Below are 22,642 nucleotides of genomic sequence, written 5' to 3'. Positions count from 1 at the left end.
TTGTCATTAACAAGGATTTTTTTTTTACCCTCTTAACTGATGTGAAATGCAAACTTTTCTGCTGCCCTCCTTTCGTTAAGCCACCTCAGCAGCACAACTGTCACCTTGCTTGCATTTTTTTTTTAATATGAATGTGAAATTAGTAAGGATGCCCTTTCCCCTGGCGGACAGAATCCTCTGTTATTAAAAAGTAAAGCACTTTAATAATGAAAACTTTCCCCTCTTTTTCCTGTGTTTTAACTGTTTAAAATTAATGAGAAGGGCAGAATGGTTGTCAAAGCGATATTGAAAGCCGGGCAGCCAGGACCGAATAAGCACAAAAATCCCTCTAGAGTGTTAAATAAACAGAGCTGCAGCCCTCTCCGAGTCCCTCTGTTGGTTATTGTATACATTCTGTAACAGCTCTCAGAATAGATCTGAGAGCCGGGGAGGCAGAGAGGGTTCAGAATTCCAATAAAGGCCTCAAATTAAAGACAGCCTGGTGCGAATTCCAGGAGAAAATTAAAGAGACCTCAAGCTTAAGTGACAGGTGACTTGCTTCTGTGTCACAACTGTCAGGGGATTTAGTGATAATATGGCAATATATTACAAAGGGCTTTTCTTATTCCCCCCTTTAGGTTTCAAAATGAGGCATCTTTTCTTCCCAACCAAAAAAAAAAAAATTACATATATATAAAGTGAGTGTATATACAAGTGAAATATGTAGAAAAAGGTAAAACTAGGCTCACATTTGAAATGATGGGGTCAGTTTTAGTAAAATATAAGAAAAAGTTAATGACAGAAAACATAATATTCTTAGGAAAAAGCATGTCTTACTCCCTGTACCCCCACTTCCAGAAATTCTTCAAGGCTGCCCCTCCTGAGAATGAAGAGGTATTTTTCAGTTGTCTTCTGGGAGGACAGTCTAAATTTAAACTGAAGACAGAGGGGGGCAGAGTTCGGCAGCACCACCTCAGCTCCAGACAGGTAAACGCTCCCGTAATGAGAGCGGGTCAAAGCCCGGAGGCACAGAGCACCACAGGCCTGGCTCTCCCACCCTCAAAGACACAGACTGGCTCCCCAGTTAATGAAGCTCACCTGCAGCTAGCGGACCACAGGTAGTTTACAAAAATACACTTTCAACCATCCATGCACCTAGTGCGCCTCGTCTCTAACACCCCAACTGATCTTGGAAAGAGCAGACCATCAAAAAAGATGAGCCAGGGGCTCTGATCTGATTTTAACACTGCATAACACTAAGGACAGTTTCTCTGTTAAGTTTACAGGCAGATCTCACAGGATAAAAAAAGTGTAGGAAAGCATGTTGGGGGTGGGCACACTCTGAAGATGAAAGCTTCACACCTAAGAAGCAACAGATGTGTCTCAGATAACCAGGTTGAACTATTCTGGTGTAAAAGCTTTAGGTGCTGGCAGTGGTACACAAGGGTATGTGTGCCAACTTCCAAGATTTTTACCTAAATGGAAGGACTTCGTCTTAATCACTTTTCTGCCAAGCTGAGCTTTATCTCATGGTCCCCAGAACCTTCTGAGTACCTCCCAGTAAGGTTGAAAGATCAAATTTATTCTCTTTGTAGGTGGGTGAACAATCACACACCCAGACACAGCTATATATATTTTTTATATACCTAAACATGAAATATACATTTTACAGATGCTTCACTCTCTTTCTTTCTGTTCACAGAAGCCCCAAAATGTGCATGCCAAAGGGACATTCCTATGGACTTCAGTGAGGTGGGTGGAGAAGAGAAGAGGGGAATGGTAGCAAGGTGTGTGCTCTGCACAGGAAAGGCCAGTCTGCTGAGCCCACATCTGCATGCCTAGCATTAGTGCACATGCTGGAGACACCCCAACGAGAAGAGCGGGCAGGACTCTACTTCTCGGGCAGAACAGAATGAGGACTTGTACCCAGCATCTGTCATTCCTTTCCACTGATATGGACTGTACAAACAAAATGCTTTTTCTTGCCATGTGTCTATGTAACTAGCAAAGTAGCCAATTTAGTGAGGTTTTTTTTTTTCCTTTGAACTTAAGTTAAATTTGGTCTTACAAGTCAGACCATGATAGACGTGACATCTAGAACCCAGTGTGACAAATTCAGTTTTCCAAGTTAACCAGTTATGTCAGTGGAAACCCAACCTTGTTTAGCATTAAAAAAAAAACCAAAAACCAAAAACAAAAAAAACAAACCCTACAAATACCACCAAATCCTTAAACTATAAGAGCATGTAATTAACTCCTACCCATCAAGGTGAGGTTGGGATAACATGTTAAGAGAGTCTCTGGCCTTAAGAATTTACAGAGCGCCTGGAACCACAGTGAGCACTTTCTCATTCCATCAAAACTTCATGACAGTGCTTTAAGCGCACTCTCATTCTCCTTACTTTGCAAGGGAGGAGGAAGAAAATTCTTCCAAGGCCACAGAGGTACCAGCTGTGAGGCAAGGACTCAAATGCATGGCTGCCTGACTCTGGGACCTGGCTCTTCCCAGGGACCTCATAATGGCTACTTGGGCTCGGATATCTTTTGAGGCTGGCCTCCAGCCAGGGAAAAGGCTTAGAGGGAAGAATTGATGCTGCAAGGCCACAGAAGGACAGATGTTTAAAAAAAAAAAAAAAAAAAGACATAGCCTGTTGCTGAAAGGGCAAAGGGAAATGCAGCTGCTCTGTTCCTTCCCTGGGGAGCTATCTTGACAAGGGGCTGTGCAGACAGACACAATGATCACTTCCCTGGAGAGAAAGGTCTGTGTCTGGGATAAAGACTGAAACCAAAGCTGGCCCCAGAAACAGTACACATAAGAGTAAGTTTGAATCAACTTTCACTCTCTCACTTTGTAATTTTCCTGCCAGTTCTTATTTCTGGAGAGCAGGCAGGTGCTAACATTCCACTCACTAAGATATAGGAAGAAACAAAACAAAATAAAAACCTAAAACAAACAAACAAACAAAAAAACCCCACTAAGATTCATGTCACTGAGTTTGGGCTTTGAGCCCACACCTTCTGCTACCTTATGTCATTACAATGACAACAGTAATAGCAGTAGTGACCATTTGGTACCATCTAGGACTATTTCCCACATGATCCTCCAATCTCCTTGTGAGAAAAGTACTGTATCATCTCAACTTTACACATGGAGAAACTGAGGCTGACAAAGGTCTCAGCCACCCACAGCCAATGGTTGGTGACATAGGAGAACTCTGACCTAAGGCCCTGTGGTGAGCCACTCTGCAACACTGCTTCCTCAAGCTCCCTGTCAATCAGTCTCACAGAGCTGGACTGGACCCATAGTAAAGGATCTGTGGAACTGTTGAAAACAAAACAAAACAAACAAAAACAACCCCCCAGAACACACTAGAATTTTCAATAGTTCCATAAAAACAGGAGTGGACCAAGACCAAAGAACATCTGTAAGGAGACTGGTCAATTCCATGACAATAAGCTATGGAGAACGGTGGTTCAGAGTCTGGTGGGGGCAGAGTGTTTTATATGAAAAATCACGTGAAATAACTTGTTCATCAATGGAGCCTTCAACACAACTCTTTATTGTTCGCAGGGATCTTGGCTGTACCATTTCTTGACAAAACTTCACCTCCATGGAAATGGTCAACATAATCTATTTAAAAAGCAACTGAGGAACTAGGCATAGCTCACTGATAAAGTACAGTATGCACAAGGCCCTGGGTTGGATCCCACAAAAGCAATTCAATTCCATTTTCTTGTTCCTGTTAATACCAACAGAGGCACATGGATACACAGTACTTTGAGGTCAGATCACCTGGTTTCAAGTGCCAGATCAATGAGCATGAGTGTGCCATGTCAAAGTTCTTCACCTCTAAGTTGTAGTCTCTTCACCTACAAGCTGGGGCAATAGCTACCTTATGGGGCTGCTAGGTAGGATGATTAAATGGCGCCGAGCATGCAACAGAGTTTAGCATAGGCCTGGGTCTTGGGTCTGCACACTCATGCAGATAGTACACCTCATGACTATCTCCTCTCTTAGGTAAATTTCCTTTGTTACATTCTGGAAGAAGAGAACTTAAGTCAGGGTCAGTTCAATCTAGTCCCTGCCTCAGGGAGAATATTGATCCAAACAAAGGCACATACTAAAGCATGAAAAGAAATTCCTCAGCTTGATCTATATGGTTCTGACTTTCCACTCTGTTTGCAGGCATAAGAAAACAAATGCAAAGTATTCAAGTAATTAAGATTTTACAGACAAAGCTCCATATAGCAATACTCCACAAACACCAAGTTCTGAATGATGGGCTGGGGCAAGGTGGGGAGGGGTGAGGGATGGATGGATGTTCAGGGAGATCTGCAATGGCTCAGAATCTCCATATGGAACTGCAGAGATAATAAAATTTTTCTTCTTAATGACCTCAACTTTATTCTTCCTGTGTGGATAGCATGCACACATTAAAAAATGGATGCACTAAGTATGTTTGAAAGGAAACCAGAAATATTTATGTCATCCACTGTGTGGTGGATGGACGGTCTAGTCACTGGTCCTCACTGATGATCTGGAGAGAAGGACCACCAGGGTGAGTGTGTTAATGCTGCCTCCAGACTCATTCTGCCCTGGATCTCCTTTCTGCAGGGCCTGCTGCTGGCTGGCAGACCTCCAGAATGGACTGGAGCCCATTAACTTGATAAAACCAGCAAACACATCCAGAAGCAACGAAGAGAGAAAAGCACAATCAAGACTTGGCCTCATCTAGTGTTCATGGTGCTTAAAATCATACATTCTGCTTGACAGAAGAAATAACCTATGCACAAAACCTCTACCATCCCAGATCAAGAAATGAGTCAACATCTATTTAGCACAAGCACAATAAGTAAAACTCACCTGGTTTCCCCTCTGCTTTCTTTTAAAACCATCATCCCTGGCCAGAACGGACAAAATATCTGCCATTTTAATCTCAGAAACACTGTAAAAGGAAGGGCATATCAAAGTAAATTTTCTATTCCTCTAAAAACACCCCAAACCTAGAGCATAAAACTGGTCCATTCTCAAGCTAATTAAAATAGGAGCAACGCCTTCCTAAGGAAGGGGATATTTTCTCAAACCTTTAGGTATTTGGAAGGAAGAGGAGGGACCACTACAGCATTGCAGAGACAGATCAGGCAATAGTTTCAACGATTTCCTTCCACTTCGATGAATTTAAAGTAGGTTACATTTAGTATTATTACGATTATTATTATTAGTATTTGGCAGTGCTGAAGTTTGAACTCAGGCCCTTGCCAGGCAAACATTCTACCACTTAAGCCACACCTCAAGTCCTAAAACAGGTTTCACTTAGAATTTCCTTTATGGACATTCATGTCACTTCCTAAATCCTGAACACTAAGCAAGTAGGCTTGCTTACTCATGTGCTACCTTGAGTTGAAGAGATGAAGGAACAGACACTCTATACACAGTATGTTTAGTTTTATTCTTATAAAAGAAAGAAGGTGGCAGAAGACTCTCCACTGCTGGGGCAAACACCTTGGTGAAGACAGCAAGTGACTCAGCCCTGTGCACATCGCCTCTGCTCTCTTCCTCTCCCCTGTGACTCTTCAGTATTCTGTCTCTTCACTATTAAGGACTGAGGACAAATGACCTCCAATGAATCTATGGCTATAAGCAAACTGCTGAAGCCAGAGTTGGGGCTTGTGAACAGAAGCCACCAGGATGAGTCTGGAGAGCCTACACTGATCCATGTTTAGAGCCAGCAGAGGAAATGTGAGCTGCTAAAACAATATTTTCAGGGAGAAAGGGAACATTCCAGGGGAGAAAAACAATCATAAAAAAATGACTTCGTTGTATTTTTAAAACAATGTAAGCACGTTTCAAACACAAATGGTTACCTCTTCTATGGGAAAAAAAGCTCTCTCTCTTCCCCAAAGGTTATGCTGACAAGGCTGTGAATCAAGTGCTGGGTCTGACAGCCACTTACCTGGGTTATCATCTCCTCCTAAGCACCCAGCCTTTAAGCCTTAGCACTCTCAGCTGCCAAATCCCAGTCCCACGGATGAGCCAAGTCTCTTTACAGCAGGAAGAGGCAGTAGCCAAAGGTGGAGAGTCTGGGAAGGGCATGCCCAGGATCCCCTGGGATTTCCCATTGTCACGGGAATGAGAGGAATGTACGAAGGCTAAATCTGCCTCTCCCACCTAGAAACCCCAACGTGCAAACATGGGCCAGGCCCATGTCTTTCTCTACCACATTTGCTTCCTGTTTGTCACCCTTTTCCTTGAGAAAAAAGGAGGAATAATATGAACGGAAAACAATTATAAGAGCCTACAGTGGAGAAAATAATGCCATTCACAGCCAGGAATACAAAAACCCAAATGAGCCTCAGAAGGGCACTCACACCACAGGGAGTGCTGCAAACCAGCCAGGGCAGGTGCCAAGGCTATGAGCCCGGGCCAATGTTGGGGGACCACGTGCCCTAAGCAAATAGGAACCGAGAATAAAGTGGAGTGATTTACAGTTTAAAAGGGCCTCCTTCTAGTTCTAAGAAATCATTGCTTGTGAGGAACAAAGCAAATCTACTGTGATTATTTATGGTTCTATCAACAGATTTGAATCACCCCACCTTGCTAGGGAAAGAGATAGAAAAATAAATAAATTCAGGGAACTGTCTTATGCCCCATCTAAGAAATGTGTGTTTCGATGAGGTATTTACATTTTAATAAACCATCAATGGCTTTCGTTAGCAACACATTTAGAGAGGAAGTAGAAAAAGTTCAGGAGCTGGCAAACACAAAGAAGTCAAAAGGACACAGAAGCAAAAGCAATGGCACAGGGCACCTGTCTCTTGCCCGGTCTGCTAAATTAAATTGTCAGGGTAAGGTCCACAGCGCCCGCACATGAAGGCAGGCGGCAATTTGTTGTGATGCCCTTGCTGCAGAGAGCCTCGGCCTGCCTTCCTGAATCTTCCCTGCAATTCATCAGCCACTCAGCATCCTGCTGCCTGGCTCTTGTGTTCTGAGGCACAAAACATGCACACTTCCTCCTTTGCCTCCTTCTTTTATTACTGAGTGTACCCCCCTTAGATTCTATAAATGTTGCATATTCTGCAACTAATTCTTATTAGAGTTTATTTTGTATCATGTTAAAGATATGGTTTATACAGGAGATACAGAATGTACAGCCTTTCCTCAAAAAGAAAAAACTGTGATGCATGGCTATCATGTAATAACCCAGGTTCCAATACCACCTCCAGCCACAGACATGTGAGTGTTCAGTGTAGATGGCAGCAAGGGGGGCTCACACAGGACCCCCCAAAGACTCACTCTCCAAAGACTTTGCTTCCTTCTAGAGTTTTCCCAAGATCATCCTTCTCAACCTCCTTGCCAAGACCAAGGCGCTGCTTCCTAAGGGTCTTCATTTTTACACACTCATGTTTAATCTCATGAAAGTACTAGCAATTGTTTTTATAACTGTTCTCAGATCATCAGAGGACAACAGTATTTGTTATGTCTTTAAAATATACCAAGCTCACTAATAATTCCCTTCTGTGCTAATCATTAGATTCATGTCTGAAACTTTCACGATAATCAACTCGAATGTGTTTATCAAATAAAAATTAGGTAATAGAGAGACAGAGGCACCTACACTGTCTAGCGCTGGCACTAGACAAGCGTCCTGAGACTTCTAACTGTGGTGCCTCCTTTTGAGGAGGAGATCATGCCAAGGTGAGTGGGCATGGAGAGCATCCACAGCAGATGATGGGAAGGGATGCGACAAGGGACCTGGAGGTCTAGCCCTGGAGGAGGAGGAAAGGAGCTGTGAAGTGATCAACAGGCTGCTAGGGTGCAGTGTCCAAATGTTCTACTGTGGCTGAAATCCACTGTGGTGTCCAGCACAGAATTCTGGAAATGCTTTCTGTGAGTACATAAATCCCTATAATAAAATCTTTTGCCAGTATTATGACACTCCCAGCCTATGAGAGACAGCAAGGGAAAAAGAGAGAATTGGCTCTATCAGTGGCTTCCATCTCAACTTGCCAGTACCTCTGGGACACTGTCAGGCCACAAAGAGGAGTGCCAGGCAGCCTCAGTCTTGGGGACTTAAGAGTCCAGCTGGAGACACAGCTGGGAACGAGAGATCAACTAATTTACATAAAGATTTCTCTCATAAGTAAGATAAAATGTGCACATCTTCCTGAAACAAATAAAAACTGCTCTTTTCAATTGACAGTTTGTACTAAAGAACAAGTTAAATAAAAGGAAATCCCAAACTATCTTTATTGTGTCCCATCTGAAATTATCACCAGGAGGAAGGTCCTGCCTCCCCCAACACCAAAGAAAAAGAAGGGAGGTGCATTCTGGAACAAGTGTCAGTCCACAAAGAACCCTGAGAGGGTGTGCATGCATGGAATTACCACAATCAACACCCTCCTATTTTTAATGTCTGCTAATTCAAAAATAAAATTAAAAAGCAACAGCAGCAGTTTCGAAAGAGTTGGAAGGTTTCATCACTGGCCTGTGAGAGCAAGGAAGCTGAGAAGTGGGCGAAAGCTGCTGGGATAGCCATGAGCTCTGCAGTTAGTCCTCCTGCCACCCCCAGACCAGGTCTCCTGTCTGCCTGATATGTCATTTCCAATGTGTAATACCATGTTTTTCTCCAGCTGTGTACTTTAGAGGAAAACACTTCGTGAGCTTTATTTGACTTTTTACATAAGATAACAGGGCTGGGCAAGGAGGGAAGTAAGAAACCAGATCATCACACTCAGCAGAACAGTGAGGATGTGTGCTCACAACACAGCATGGGTTCCCAGCACTTGAGTGGCCATTGCTGCTTCTGGGCCCAGGAGGTCCGACCACCACAGGCAAACATTGGCTCCTCCTCTGCTTCTGAAAATACTTTTACCTATTACTGTGCTGTGTCTGAGGAGAAGACACTCTCTAAAGTAGACCTGTGACCAAAACTGGATGCCTTTAGAAGTTCATTATTGGAACCTGCAATTTCAGGTACCAGAGAATTTATGGAAGACAAAACAAAACCATCTCCAAACTCAGGCACATCATTTCTTTGTGGGTTTTCCTGCCACAACTATGGGCTTTCTGCAGAGGCGTAAGAGTTCGCTACCTAACTGTGCCACACATAAGATGGCAGCTGGGAAGTATGGGCTGCAGACATGTACTCAGCACGTTATTTTGACTACCTTGAAGGCTACCCCCAACTCCTGGATTATTTTCCTGGGGGAAGGGAATTGTGTGATGAGTAAAATTGTTTTAAAAAGGCCAATTCTGAAGTTACTAAACGTTAACTGCAAGAAATAAAAATTGTGAATCAAAAGGACTTTGAGAAGCTGGCTGGTGAGGGTAGTGCGTTCTCACTTTAGCATAAGGGAAATGAAACACAGACTTCTATCTTAAAGTGCAACAGATTGTCCCATGACTTAGCAATGCAATGAAAACTGTCAGGTGCTGATGGCATTAAGGGTTTTAGTTTTTGCCACTGGCTATTCTGGGACTCATTTAGGGATCACAAGGGTTAATGGCTCTTCGGCAGCTTACAAGGCCCATCCACAGTAAAAAGCGACAGAAAGTTAATTAGGTGAGATCAGCTGAAACCCCGTTCAGGTTTCTGACTCACTTGATTTTGTGAGAAGCCAACGAGTTGACATATTCTGCCTCCGAAGGAGCCAAAATGAGCAGGCTGCTCCCACGGCAGCCAATCCGGGCAGTTCTTCCAATCCGGTGGATGTATTCTGCAGGCGAAGATGGAGCGCTGTACTAAAAAGGGTAACAAAAAATGAAGGCATTCATAGATCAAGGGATTGCCATTAATTAGAAGTGCAATACCTCTCACCTGCCTCCAGGTATCCCAAGAATTAGATACTGGTGCTATGGTTGCTCTAACACAATGACAAGGAGAAGTCACTCAACCCAAAACTCCTGGCGTCACTGAAGTAACAAGGCTCTGACATGCAAATGTGAACGGTGGCCAAGCGTCAAATAAGCGAGACATCGTCTCATCCCAGTATCTCCTTTTTAATTTTACTTCTCCACAGGTTTCTTCATTTTCCTATTTGCATCTTTTCACCAAGGTGACTGTACAAGGTGAAAATGCAGGCAGGTGGGGTAAACTTCTCCAGGATGACCACATGACCTTGGCCTACTTCCCTGGTAGACAAATCAGCAGGGATGAGGCAAAAAAGGACTCTGGGCAGTACAAAGATGAAGGGGGCCAATGATGTGCTGGCAGAGTCCACCTCTGCTGCTGGCCCAGGGAGCAAGCCCCATCACCTGGCTGCAGTTCCACTCAGTCCCAAGCGGGTGCAGCAGCAAGGAGGTTGTGAGGCAGGCTCCCTGCAGGCAGGGACAGACTTCTGCTCCAGGGAGAGCATTCCTGACTCAGGGAAAAGGGAAGGCTCCAACTCAGCAGAAAAGATTAGGCAGCACCCTTGTCATCATTAAAGCTAAGTAACCACATATTCATTCTTTTTTTCATTGTTGCTACATGAATCAAAAATCAAGAGGGCCAAGGTGAACATACTGCATAGGAGGCCATGCATATTAAACTAATTAACAGTCACACTAAAAAGCTCTCCATGATCAATTCTGTGTCTGGTCTCCTGCACATTAACATTACCCTTGCCTTCGTATCTTCCATTTGCTCTGGTAGCCAGCAGGAAAGAAGACACAATGACTCTTCTAGTCCCAAAGTGATCATCTACAATGAGCAAATTTCCTAGCCAGAGTCTGGTATGAAATTCCACTAAAATGTGAATAAACCATGACTCACGTAAACAGGGCATATGTCCCCTGGCCCCACACAGGCTTAAAAATACCATTCTGCAGACTAACAAAAAGAAAAAACAAAACTAAACCCACTAGACTCTAGTGCTAACACCTGTACCCTCTGGCAAAGCGTCTAAGGCTGGAGGTATGTGTAAGATGCTGTCAGGAACTTAATTGCTCCCTGCAGGTCAATGTATATGGACACGGCTCTCAGGACAGCTGAGCCATCTCCTCTGGATACAGTAAGGCTTCCCAAGGGCCTAGATAATTCCTGTTATTTTCAGACTGTTGAAACTTTGGTTTGTGACATGAATTAAGTCTGGAAGCAGGAGAGCTTGCCACCTTTCTCCCTCAACTGTGCATTCTGGCTGTTCTGCTGTGGCGGGTAGGTGGGCTGGTTAAGGAAAGATGTCAGAAGAATTGTACAGACAAAGCTGGCTGCTGCTTGGTTACCAGGGCAACACCCAAGAGGGTAATAATTATTCTACTTAACGCCAATGCGTCTGCTCACGATCATACACTGCTGCCTCAAGCTCACACCTCAACAACTAAAAAATTACCTGAATAATCCACGTGACTCGTGGGAGATCTAAGCCTCGGGCAGCAACATCCTTCAAAACAAAAAAGAATACTGTTTAACACTGAGTTTCTCAACTTTTTGGGGGAGGGGAGGAGCACAGATCCATTTTGAAAATACACTGATAATACTGAGGGTTCACTCATCCCACAATGTGTACACACACACACTATTCTGCACACAACTTCAGGCAGCTCAGTGACCCAGTGAAGTCTGTCCATAGTTAAAAATTCTGATTTCAGGGTAAGTTCCACAGAACCCTTTCATCACCTGTGTTGCTAAAAACACATCTACAGGTTAGCCCTGAACTTAAACTGCAAATGTCAGTGTGTCACAGAATTCCAAAACTTGACCAGACATGGTGGTACATGCCTGTAATCCCAGCACTCAGGAAGCTGAAGAAGGAAGATCTTCAGTTTGAGGCCAGCCTGGGCTACGTAGCAAGACACCATCTCAAAAAAAAAAAAAATCTAAAAACTTCTAGCATGTTTTTACTAATTTACACTTTATGTACAGAGCAACATACAGGGCTAGAAATATGGCTCGTGGTAGGGTGCTTGCTCTTGCATGTTGTGCGCAAGGCTCTGGGCTTGATCCCCAGCCCTGCATGAGAAAATAAAATAAAAAGCCACTGTGATAAATATACCCATAGGTTATCATCCCAAACATTGCCAACCAGCCATGCCTAATAACAAGTGGCTCCAAAGCTTGCTTCTGCAATGTCCCTCCTCATAGTACCCACTTGTGGAGACAAGATGCAAAAGGCATCCTGAAGACTGCTTATTGAGCTCAGAGAGCAGTGAGGATCAAGTGATCTGCTGTCCCTTCTGACAGCTAACTCAGGGCACAACAGGCCAAGCCTGCTAACCACTTCAAAGACTTTGCTGAAAAACTCTCCTTTCAACTGATCGCCACCTGAAGAGCAGAAATTCTCTGCTCCTCTATTCTCTCACCATTCTGGAAAGTGAGACTAGAAGATGAAATCTCAAAATCTTCACCAATAGTTTGCACTCACCCTCAAGCTAACCATCCTAACAAGAATCTCCCCAGTCGACATCTACTGAACACTTACTAGATACCAGATGCTGTACTGAGCCTTTTACCTCCATTATCTTGACTAATTCTAAAAACAACTGTGACCCTTACTAGACAGATGAAAAAACCAAGGTCCAAAGAAGTAAGTACATGTCAGGGTCACAGCTAAGAAGTGGAGGTAACTGCTTTACTGTTCCAAGACTGTATTCCACCATTAAAAGGTGCTGTGTCCTTCATACATTGCTGTGGTTGGGAATTTGGTGACATCAGCAAAGTTACATATGCACTTGCCCTTCAATCCAGAACAGGCTGACTTCTAGAAAGATATGTTGCAAAAATACAAGACAATACTCACACAAGGCTATCCATTCAGCACTGTCTACAAGGAGACAAGTCACAAAAGATGGCTATACTCCAAATAAAAAGTATCACATAGCTATGAAAGGGACACATACAGCTATGTACTGATTTGAAGACTCAAGGATATAGTGTGAGTGTCTATAATATGCTACCCAAACATATTTGCTCATGTTTCAAAAAGAGACCACAAAGGAAAAAGCCCAAAAGTTTACAAGAATAGTTACCTATAGGGGAAGGAAGAGAATAGGGAGAAGAGGACAAGGATGAAATCATATGGATGCCTGACATAATTAAAAAGTGCAAGGACCAGCTACCATGCAACAGGAAATACAGAGTGTTGCCTATGTCATTTTGCAAAAAAAATTAAAACCAAAATCTACAGCACAAATGTAATCAATTGCATGTATTCACCCACTGGTTCAAAGAACACTGGGAAAGAGGATCACAGTCACAGTAAACAACCCCAAGATGACACACTTGGCCAGACAGTGGGGAGCTCTAAAGAATAAGCAATCTGATGTCCTGGGGGTGGGGTGGGGGGGTGGGGTGTAGGGTAACAAAAACAAAAAACACTGAAAAGATGGGGATGGATACCCTGAACCAATATTCTGAAGAGGCAAAAACCATCAACTGTGGCATTCTAGACAGGAATTTGAGGTGATTTTTACTTATCTCTTTTCCCTTTGTACTCACCTGTGGTGTTTACTTTGTTTTCAACAGTGAATGCATATCATTTCTTCCAAAGCTTTAATTTAGAAAAGTTTAAACCTACTAGACTCAAGTGGTAGAGCACCTGCCTAGCAACTGCAAGATCCTGAGTTCAAGCCCCCAAGCAGACTTGAAAGATCAGCACAGCGAACATCTCAGTCTCTGCTAATCTTCAGCACACCTGCTTTTTCCTTCTCCCTCTGCAAACACACATCAGGACATTGTAACCCTCAATACTTCAGCAATCATCTCTAAACCACTCAAGTACCACACTTAAGAACTTAGTGTTAAAGAACACCATTTCCTTAAAAACATGGGGCGGGGGTGTAGCTCAGTGGCAAACCTCTCCAACTGTATCTGAGACCCCTTTCCTGACTTCATTTCTTTCCTAGCCAGGAGTGGCTAATAGACCATGAGTCTTAATCTGAAAGGATACCCTGCCTTTTATTGACTCATTTAGTATTCTGATAACTGTCACTTTTGAAGAGTCCAGGTGTCTTGAGGACCATCTCACACTGGATTCACCTAGTTGCTTCCTTTCCTCCTGGTAAGGTTCCAGTTAGGTATTCTGGCAAGAATACAACCTCAGGGTGGTGTGTGCTTCCTGCAGCTCCACAACCCACCAGGTGGCTTGTCCTGGATGGGTGATGTCATGTTCCATTACTGAAGTAACTGGCGTTCACCAGTTCTCCCCTCTCTCCTTTGTCATGGTTAAGTAACTGGGGAGCAAAACCTTGAGACCACTACAATGCCATTTCCTAAAACATGTCACCCAAGGGTCTACTGATGATGCTTCTTGTCTGTGTCAATTGTTATTTTGATGGTTGCAAAGGACTTTTTAAGTCCATCATCCCTTCCTTCCATTTCACAGCTGAGAGATTCTTCTCTATAGAACAGCTTCCCCCATCACTTTTTAAAAACAGAATCACTAAGGATTTGCATCTACATAGCTTTTGGGAATAATAATACTGTGGTACATTTCTGTAAGAAAAACAAAACAAAAAAGCCATGCTCCCTGTACCCCTAAGGGTCAGAGGCAGGACTTGAGAGGGACCACCGAGGGTACCAGCCTCCAGGTGTGCCTGAGATCTGCGGGTTTCCTTTCAGTGGTGCTTGGCTTGCATTTATGTGTGTAAGTGGAAGTTAATGCAGTAAAAGAATGTCAACCATTCATGAAGTGTTTGCAGACAGTTCTCACATATTCTGAGAGCTGAAGGCTGATCTTCTGGAGCTCATGGCTTTGAGAATACAATTTAGAATATTCTTTATGTAACAGGAGCAGCATCAGCTTTCTACACTAACTACGGTCAATGTCTTTAAGAAACCCGACAGGCTCTTAATCTACTAAGCTCCTGTTAAGAAATGACTTATTTTATCTAGGTGCTCCGCTGTGAGGGATACACGTAGACAATGGCTGCCTGAGTTTAGACAGGCTCTGTAAAATTTCAATGCTCATTGGTTTAGTAAACTCAACCCGGAACCAGATAAAAGCCTCAAACAGCATATGGCATTCATGAATTTCACTGAGTCTAAACATGCTAAAGCAGTGAACGATGAATCCCAGGCTGGCCTCGATCTCATGAGCATCCTGCCTCAGCCTCCTGAGTGCTGGGATTACAGGTGTACACCACCAAACCCACTCTGGGCTCCTTCTCGGGTGGGGTGAAACCTCCCTGACAACCACACAGTACCTCTACTCGCTCTCTCCTATCTTGCTGCTGCCTCAGGTTCCTCCCCATTCTGGGCTCCAGAGGGAGCAGGGAGGAATCATAGTGTTAGTCTGGAACAGGGAGGCCTGGCACATTCCTGTCAGCAACACTAGAAGCTGGCCACATGGGCAAGCCAAGTCAGCTGTCAGCCCCAAGTGACACAGCTAACAGTGGCTGTGTCATTTTGTATCTCGAGTTGTATGAACAATGTTCTACGAACTGTAATTTAAGTATGCTGCTTTATGATGAAATAAGAAAGGGGATAGTGGGAGACTTAACTACCTTTTCACTTTCTCCATCACACCCCATTCAGCCTCCTGGCAGGGAGCACAGAGAAGCAAGTGACAGCCCTACCTTCCTGGAAGGCCATCCCTGTTACACTAGATCAGCAAAGGTTTCTGTCCTCTCTTAGCTCTTAGAACTTCAGGCTGATTGCACTCAATTTTATTTCTTTAACCTAATTAGGGCAGAAGAACCACTAAAGTCAGTTCTGAAAGACACTCACTGGAGAGGCCTTCAAGGCCCTGGGCTTGACAACTGGCTGCCGCCATGAGACCCAGGAGTACAGATGGAAGGCAGCTTGCTCAGGTGCCAGCCTGTCAGTTGGATTAAAATGACTCATTTATTTACCCAAGAACCTCACAAAGTGCTTTTACTAACAGGGAGAGTGGGCCTGCCATCTCTCTGCGAAGGGACGCACAAACTCGCCTCTGACGCCTTCCCGGCCTGCCAAAAGTCATTACTGCCATGTGTGGAAAGCCATCAGCAGGGTACAGGCCCCTGTCGTCCGGGTGACAGATTGGGCTGCGTAATCAGAGGAGGAAGGGGAGAGTGCAGAAGCTGTCAGAGGCGAGAGAACTTGGCTGGAGCCGCCAAAAAACTGGCAACATGAGTTAGCATAACTGAGTAAACAGCAAACAATCTCCAAATGATCCTTCCATTAACACCAACGAAATAAAGTAGAAAAGATAAACTTTACCTGAAACTCATACCCCAGAGAAATGCAAGAAGTCTACATCTGTTTGTGGCGCTGACCTGACATTCTTGTGACTCTTACAGCCTTAGCTCCTTTGTCTCCTGGCTGCCTGGCACCGTGGAAATTCCCCAGGAGGAGAGGAAATTAAGAACTGCACAGACAGAACAGCGTGTTTCAAGGCGGGGAGGTGGGGGGTGGGTTAGGTAGGAAGTGAGAAGCTGGAGAGAAGTAGCACAGGGGATTTAGATGTATCTCTTGAATGCTTGTACTGGACCCCCAAGATCCAGATGGCAGCCCAGGCTGAACTGAGGCCTTTTCTTTCTGGGGAGGTCACTCACTGGACTCTACTTGTCCATGGACAGCCAAAAGCAAACATACTAAGAGAGTCTAACCTCAAAACCAGAGGTGACTCAGAAATTCTACTTTCTTGCCACTCAATATTTCTCTTTATCAGCTCATCAACATAACAGAAGCATTAAAGACCAGGATTCCCTTCTTTGGCTCAAGGTGAGTTCTGCACCAGAAGCAAGAAGAAATACTATTTTGCAGGCAATGGAATGTGTTTCATCTAATTCTTTTAGTTTCTTTCTTTTCTTTTCTCTCTCTCTCTTTCTTTTTGTGGTACTGGGGCTTGCACTCAGGGCCTACACCTTGAGCCACTCCACCAGTCCTTAGCTTTGAACCGCAATCCTCCTGATCTCTGTCTGCCTCCTGAGTAGGTAAGATCACAGGTGTGAGCCACTGGTGCCCAGCTGTTCTTTTGGCTTCTTAATCCCACTTGGGGAAGTAGGCCTTGCTCATTCCATTCTTTTTTACTTTTCCTTTTTTTTTTTTCAGTACTAGGGCTTGAACTTAGGACCTAGCTGCTTGCTAGGCAGACACACTACCACATAAGCCATGTCTCCAGCCTTTTTTGCACTGGTTATTTTATCATGAAACTGGGGTTTGAACTCAGGGCTTCACCCTTACAAAGCAGGCGCTCTACCACTTGAGCCACACTTCCAGCTCATTCTGCTCTATGTTATTTTGGATATGGGGTCTCACAAACTATTTGCCTGGGTTGGCCTTGAACCATGATCTTCCCAATCTCAGCCTCCCAAGTAGCTGGGATTACAGGCATAAGCCACTGGCACCCAGCTTGTAGTAGTTACTTTTGAGACAGGGTCTCACTTCATGCCTGAGCTAGCCTGGATTATGAGCTTCCTATTTATGCTTTCTGAGTTGCTGGGATGATAGGCACACACCACCACACCCAGCTTCTATTGGATGAGATGGAATCTTGTGTAGACTTTTATCCAGGACTGGCCTTGAACCACAATCCTCCCGATTTCTGCCAGGCTTACAGGCTTGAGCCTGGCTTTTTCATAGGTCTAATTTTCCAGAGGAAACAAAATCACATCAATGTGAGAAGGCTACTTCTCTTTCACAAAGTGGTCTCCTGCCCTGACTGCCCTTGAGCTCGGCTTAAGTGCCCTCTCACCAGGGTTCAACACTGTTCAACAGCCAAGTTTGGGAGACAGGCCCAAAATGATAAAGAGTGCCCTCTCACCAGGGTTCAACACTGTTCAACAGCCAAGTTTGGGAGACAGGCCCAAAATGATAAAGATCCTTGCTTTTAAGACATTGATAATTAAGATGGACACACACACACACACACACACACACACATCCTTAACTGCTCCTAGCAGGAAGGTAAACAGGGTAGGAAAGGGAACTTTTAAATAGTAAAGGACACAGTGTCATGGTGGGCTTTCATGTAGTTACACTAATTTCCAAATATTCATAAAGATATTCTGTCTTTTCTGGTCTCATTAAAAGGATCCTGGGGTGATAAAGTGGCAAAAGTTTGGTAAAAAGGAGACCCCACCCAACAATTAATCACATAATTCCCCTTCATCAAAAGATGCTAGCTCCCCATCTGCCTTATCCTGACATGGCCCTCATTCCTCATTAACACCACCGAGGCACCTGGTGAGCATTCAGCTCACATGGCAAGCAACAGGATGCTTATGCTTATAAGGACAGTGACAGAAACTCTCTGCCCCAAGCACCATCTATTACGGTGTGTATGTGTATCTCACATACCCTGTGGCTCTCAGACACTACAAGTGCCAAGTTAAAGCAAACAAATATGGCAGAAGCAGCAGAAAAGCTGAGGGTGAGCAAATAACTTCTCATCTCTGGAACCTGTGGCTGCATCCTGGCTTAGAAAGGAGCCTACTCAACTCTTCTCCAGTGATCTCCACAAAGTGGAGAAAAGGTGAGACTGTAGGAAAAGGGGCTGCACATTGAAACTGACCAAATGAGCCAAAGGCCACAACCAAGAAGTTTTAGGAAAATCAGACTGTGGGCAAGAGTTTGCTCTACTCATGATGGGCAGGGGGGCTAGGGGTACTGTGCTCTGCCCAGACAATGGCAATCTTTATTTACAAACATCACTGGCAAGCAGTTATCAGCCAGACAGAAGAAGGAGAAAGCATATGCTTCTGACCCCACTGAGCATTACACTTCAGAAAGAATGATCCTTTTCCCCATGATAGCTATTTAAAAAACTAACAACAAGCTAGTAGAGTAGCTCAAGTAGCACAGCTTGAGGCCCTGAGTTCAAACCCCAGTATTAACAAAACAAACAAACAAAAGTAACAACAAACAGAACATTAAGTTTTCTTTGAGACTTAACAGTTCATTCATGTCTGTAAAGCAGCAGCTTTTGCATCCTGGGGTATTCAGTAATTTCTCAGGGATAGATCCAGGATCTTAAGGGTGGGGTTCATTTTCCTGAAGAAGTGAAATGTAAGCTGAGATCTAAGTGGGGATTAGTAAAGTCAGGGTGGGAGCTCCAGGCAGAAGGAAAAGCACATACAAAGGCCCAAGGCAAAAAAAGGCCTGAATGACAAATTCAAGGACCTGTAAGAAGGGACCCGCTGAGCTAAAGGTTAGAGAACAAGGCGGAAGTAGAGTGAGAGGAAACACATGGGGTCAGGTTCCTGAATGACCTTTCTGATAAAGATTACTGACAATTTCCTTATCAAGCAGAATACTTGGACTCACTCTTTAGTTTAGACATTTAGAGATGGTTTTTGAACGAACCTAAGTATGTGACTTGTAGGCAGGCTTCATAAAGGGAAGGTCTACTTGGTTAAGACACAGGTCCCCTCGGGAGGCAAGTACTCCAGAGAAATCATTCTCAGGCCTCAGCAACTCTTGTCAGAGGGCCACTCCATCACTCATGTGTAAGAACAGGCACTGGGATAAGCAGGTTTGCAGGCAGGCCTTATTGCAGATGAATACACACACACGCACACACGCATGCAAAACAAAGCTGAGTTTAAAAAGAAATGTTTCCTTTACAACTGAACATGTAGTAGGAGTTCCTTAAAGAGTAACTGCATTAGATGAGACACTCAAACAGCTAAATGTCAATTTCTACCTAGCACCGTCCACTAGATTACTAAATTTATTGTGCAATTTCATTACTGTATATACAGGGGCTTCTCCAATAACCCCTTGGGGATTAAGTTAGGTCATGCAAGCTGGCCCAGGCAGCAAAGGCAGTTTAATCTTGGGAAGGAGCAGCAACTGTGGCAAAGTCAATCCCTAAAGGGTGGGAACACTGAAGGTGAGTTTCCAATCTCTAAACGAACTAGAAATGGGCATTAAAAGGTCAGTGCTGTGCTGGAGGAGGCCGTCATGTGAGACAGCAGAGACTAAGGCCAATGAACTGGCCCTGAAAACAGTAGGGCAAATGATAGCTTTAAATAGCAGAAAGAAAACCTTCCTGTAAGGTGAGCAGAGGCGAGAGGAGTCACTTTATTGTGGAAAGACTTTCTCAGCTCTAATTACTCCGATAGCTGTAATTTACAAGTTTTTGGTGGGTAAAAATCACCAAGATTCACACCTTTTCAGACTAACAGCTGCCACTATTAGTGCGCAAATTGCCAAGTCTTCTGAGCAGTGGCAGCCAGCTCTGTGAGGCAGTCAGGTGATAAGCCAGAGGTGTAGAGAGACCAGCCACACCAAGAGACCCGGCCTTCCTGCTGTGCGGGGGGACTGGACCCAGGACATGATGTCCTGGTGGTTATAACCATCATAGAACTCAACCTTCATGTGAAGTAGAGTGATACATACCGTGCAAAGAAGGACACCTGTTTTGGAATGTGAGAATTCCTGAAACACTGCCGTTCTTTCCTACAAAAAAAAAGGAAAGAAAGCTTAGACTTCTATAGCTTTCCCAATTTTCTATGGCTCTAGCCATTTACAAACAGAGAGGCTCTCCAGAAAAAGAGAAAAAAGTGGACTCTGAGATGCCCCTATTCTTCCAGGAGGAGGAGGCCTCTGAGACCATAGCAACAGAGCAGAGTTTAAGGGCAGCACATTTCAGCCATGGTGGGCACATCACCATGGATGGCCCACAAAAGGGCAGTGATAGGCAAAGGCCCCAAGTTACCAGTGCTCTAGAGGAATGAACAAACAACAACCTCTTCCTACAGGGCAATTTTTAAAAGAAACTAATTCTAAAACAATGAAACGAAATTCCATGAAGTTATAAAAATGACATTTCTTTTTGTTGGTACTGGGATTTGAAGTCAGGGCCTTCCTAACACTTGTTAGGAAGGTTCTCCACCACTTGAGCCACTCAACCAGGCCTGTTTTTTTATGCTGCGTTTTCTTGACATGAACTATTTGCCTGGGCTGGCTTCAAACTGTGATCCTACTGATCTCTGCCCTCCTGAGTAGAGCTAGGCATGAACCACTGGCATCTGGCAAACACATTTTGATTGTAGAAAGACAATATTTAAGTTAAACGAAGAAAACAGAATAATGGCGCTCTGCTATTTATCCTGCTTACACTGTTTTATTGTCTATCAGCTGAGGTGTTTTCTGAATTTGGGTGAATGGCTATGCCATCATCTATGTGACCAATGTGCTGGTTATTAGTGCAACTGATGTTATCGTTAATCTCTTACTGTCACAGTCAGTGCTGAGACGATCAACTTTGTAGAGAAGTCATTATGCACATTCTTAATTAATTATTCCCTTGGATTAAATTCCTAAAAACAGGTCTGCTGGATCAAAGGTGAGAAAATTCTAAGGCTTTCAGCATGAACTTGAAAAGAATCCACGGAATGTGCTTAAGTCATACCACCCCAAGAACTTGAGGCTTGGTCACATTCTCCTGTCAGCAAATAAAAAGAAATAGAACTCTGGCACATTCCAACATCATTCCAGTCTTTCCCGTCCCTGAGTGCACTGGAAAGGGACACAGTAACACCCAAGAATGTTCTTTCCTTTTCCCTTTCCTTCTTCTCTCCTTTCTCTCTCTCTCTCTCTCGCTCTCTCTCTCTCTCTCTCTCTCTCTCTCTCTCTCTCTGTGGTAATGGGGGTTGAACTCAGAACTCAGGGCCTCAGGCTTGCTAGGCAGGCACTCCATCACTTGAGCCATGCAACCAGCACTGTGTGTTGGGTATTTTTGAGATGGGGGTCTTGCTTTCTGCCCCAGGTCTGGACTATGATCCTTGTATTTGCACTCCCCTATGTAGCTAGGATGATAGGCACATGCCTCCATACCCAGCCAATGGTTGAGATGGGGTCCCAAAAACTTTTCTTGTTTTTGCCCAGGCTGGTCTCAAACCATGATCCTCCAGATATCTGCATCCCAAGTAGCAAGGATTACAGGCTTGAGCCACTGAGCCCAACCTAAGAGCTTGCTTTTCATGTCTGAATTTAGCTAACCCTCAAGATGACCCTGTGAGAGAGAGGTATTATTCTCATCTCCATTTTCAGATTGAAAACTGAGGTAAGGAGAGTTAAGAAACTTGCCCAAGAGGCAGGCACACACAGAGAAGGACCAGAATGACATTCAGTCCATTTGGGCCAGAGTTGGTGCTCAGACTTTTGGTAGGACACATGCATTGTCCAATTTGCATGGTCTCTATAAGAATTATTTTATTGCTTGCACTGAAGAATCAAAAGTAGAGAAGTCCCAAAAAGTCTGTGAAATATCTTAAAGGCTGGACATAATGTATTCAGGTACGGGGTAAGAAAAAACCTACCAACCTCTTGAGCTTTCATCAAACTATTCTGCAACATCTTCAGACAGTAACTTCTCACACACTGATGCTCACACACTTGTTTAGGATCATGTCAATCATCTAGGAAGATCACAGGCAGGCCTCGTGGGTTGTGGGCAGAGTACCACACCACCAAGATGTAATGGGACTGTTTCATTAAACAAACAGCTTGGTCTGAACAAAACCCTTAACCCTGGTATACTTACAAAACAAGAGGCAGGGATACTATCTCCTGCCTTCCTCCTAGTTCACAGGGAAGCTGTGAAGGCCAAATACTAACAATTATTAAGACATGAGAAAAGCTAAATTGTTCCTGAGAAAAAGATTTTACAGAAAACAATCTAGCAATAGTGCCACAGTAGACTAAGCTCTTACTATGTTTCACTGAACTCTTGCTATGTGCCAGGCCCTGCACTAAGGGTCTTACCCACGGTTACCCTATGAAGCAAGTGCTAGTAATTCCTCCATGTTAGAGAC

The 22,642-nt window shown here is 44.1% G+C and overlaps 1 protein-coding gene across 6 annotated transcripts in view; it reads right to left on the bottom strand.

The window, feature by feature from the left end:
• The window catches only part of Ddx31 (DEAD-box helicase 31), a 66,161-nt gene that overhangs the window by 22,160 nt on the left and 21,359 nt on the right, over positions 1-22,642 (bottom strand). For 3 of the 6 annotated variants that reach the window (XM_074052929.1, XM_074052931.1, XM_074052932.1), the window contains 4 exons: positions 20,223-20,282; positions 11,290-11,340; positions 9,582-9,721; positions 4,844-4,925 (listed from right to left, as the gene is read on the bottom strand). In XM_074052929.1, coding sequence (XP_073909030.1) covers positions 4,844-4,925; positions 9,582-9,721; positions 11,290-11,340; positions 20,223-20,282 — 333 coding nt within the window. The remainder of the gene's footprint in view (positions 1-4,843; positions 4,926-9,581; positions 9,722-11,289; positions 11,341-20,222; positions 20,283-22,642) is intronic. The other 3 variants (XM_074052934.1, XM_074052933.1, XM_074052930.1) reach the window with 2 other exon arrangements.

The sequence above is a fragment of the Castor canadensis genome, chromosome 13 (assembly GCF_047511655.1).
Source record: "Castor canadensis chromosome 13, mCasCan1.hap1v2, whole genome shotgun sequence".
Classification (NCBI taxonomy): domain Eukaryota; kingdom Metazoa; phylum Chordata; class Mammalia; order Rodentia; family Castoridae; genus Castor; species Castor canadensis.
This window is presented reverse-complemented; position numbering and strand designations above follow the sequence as displayed.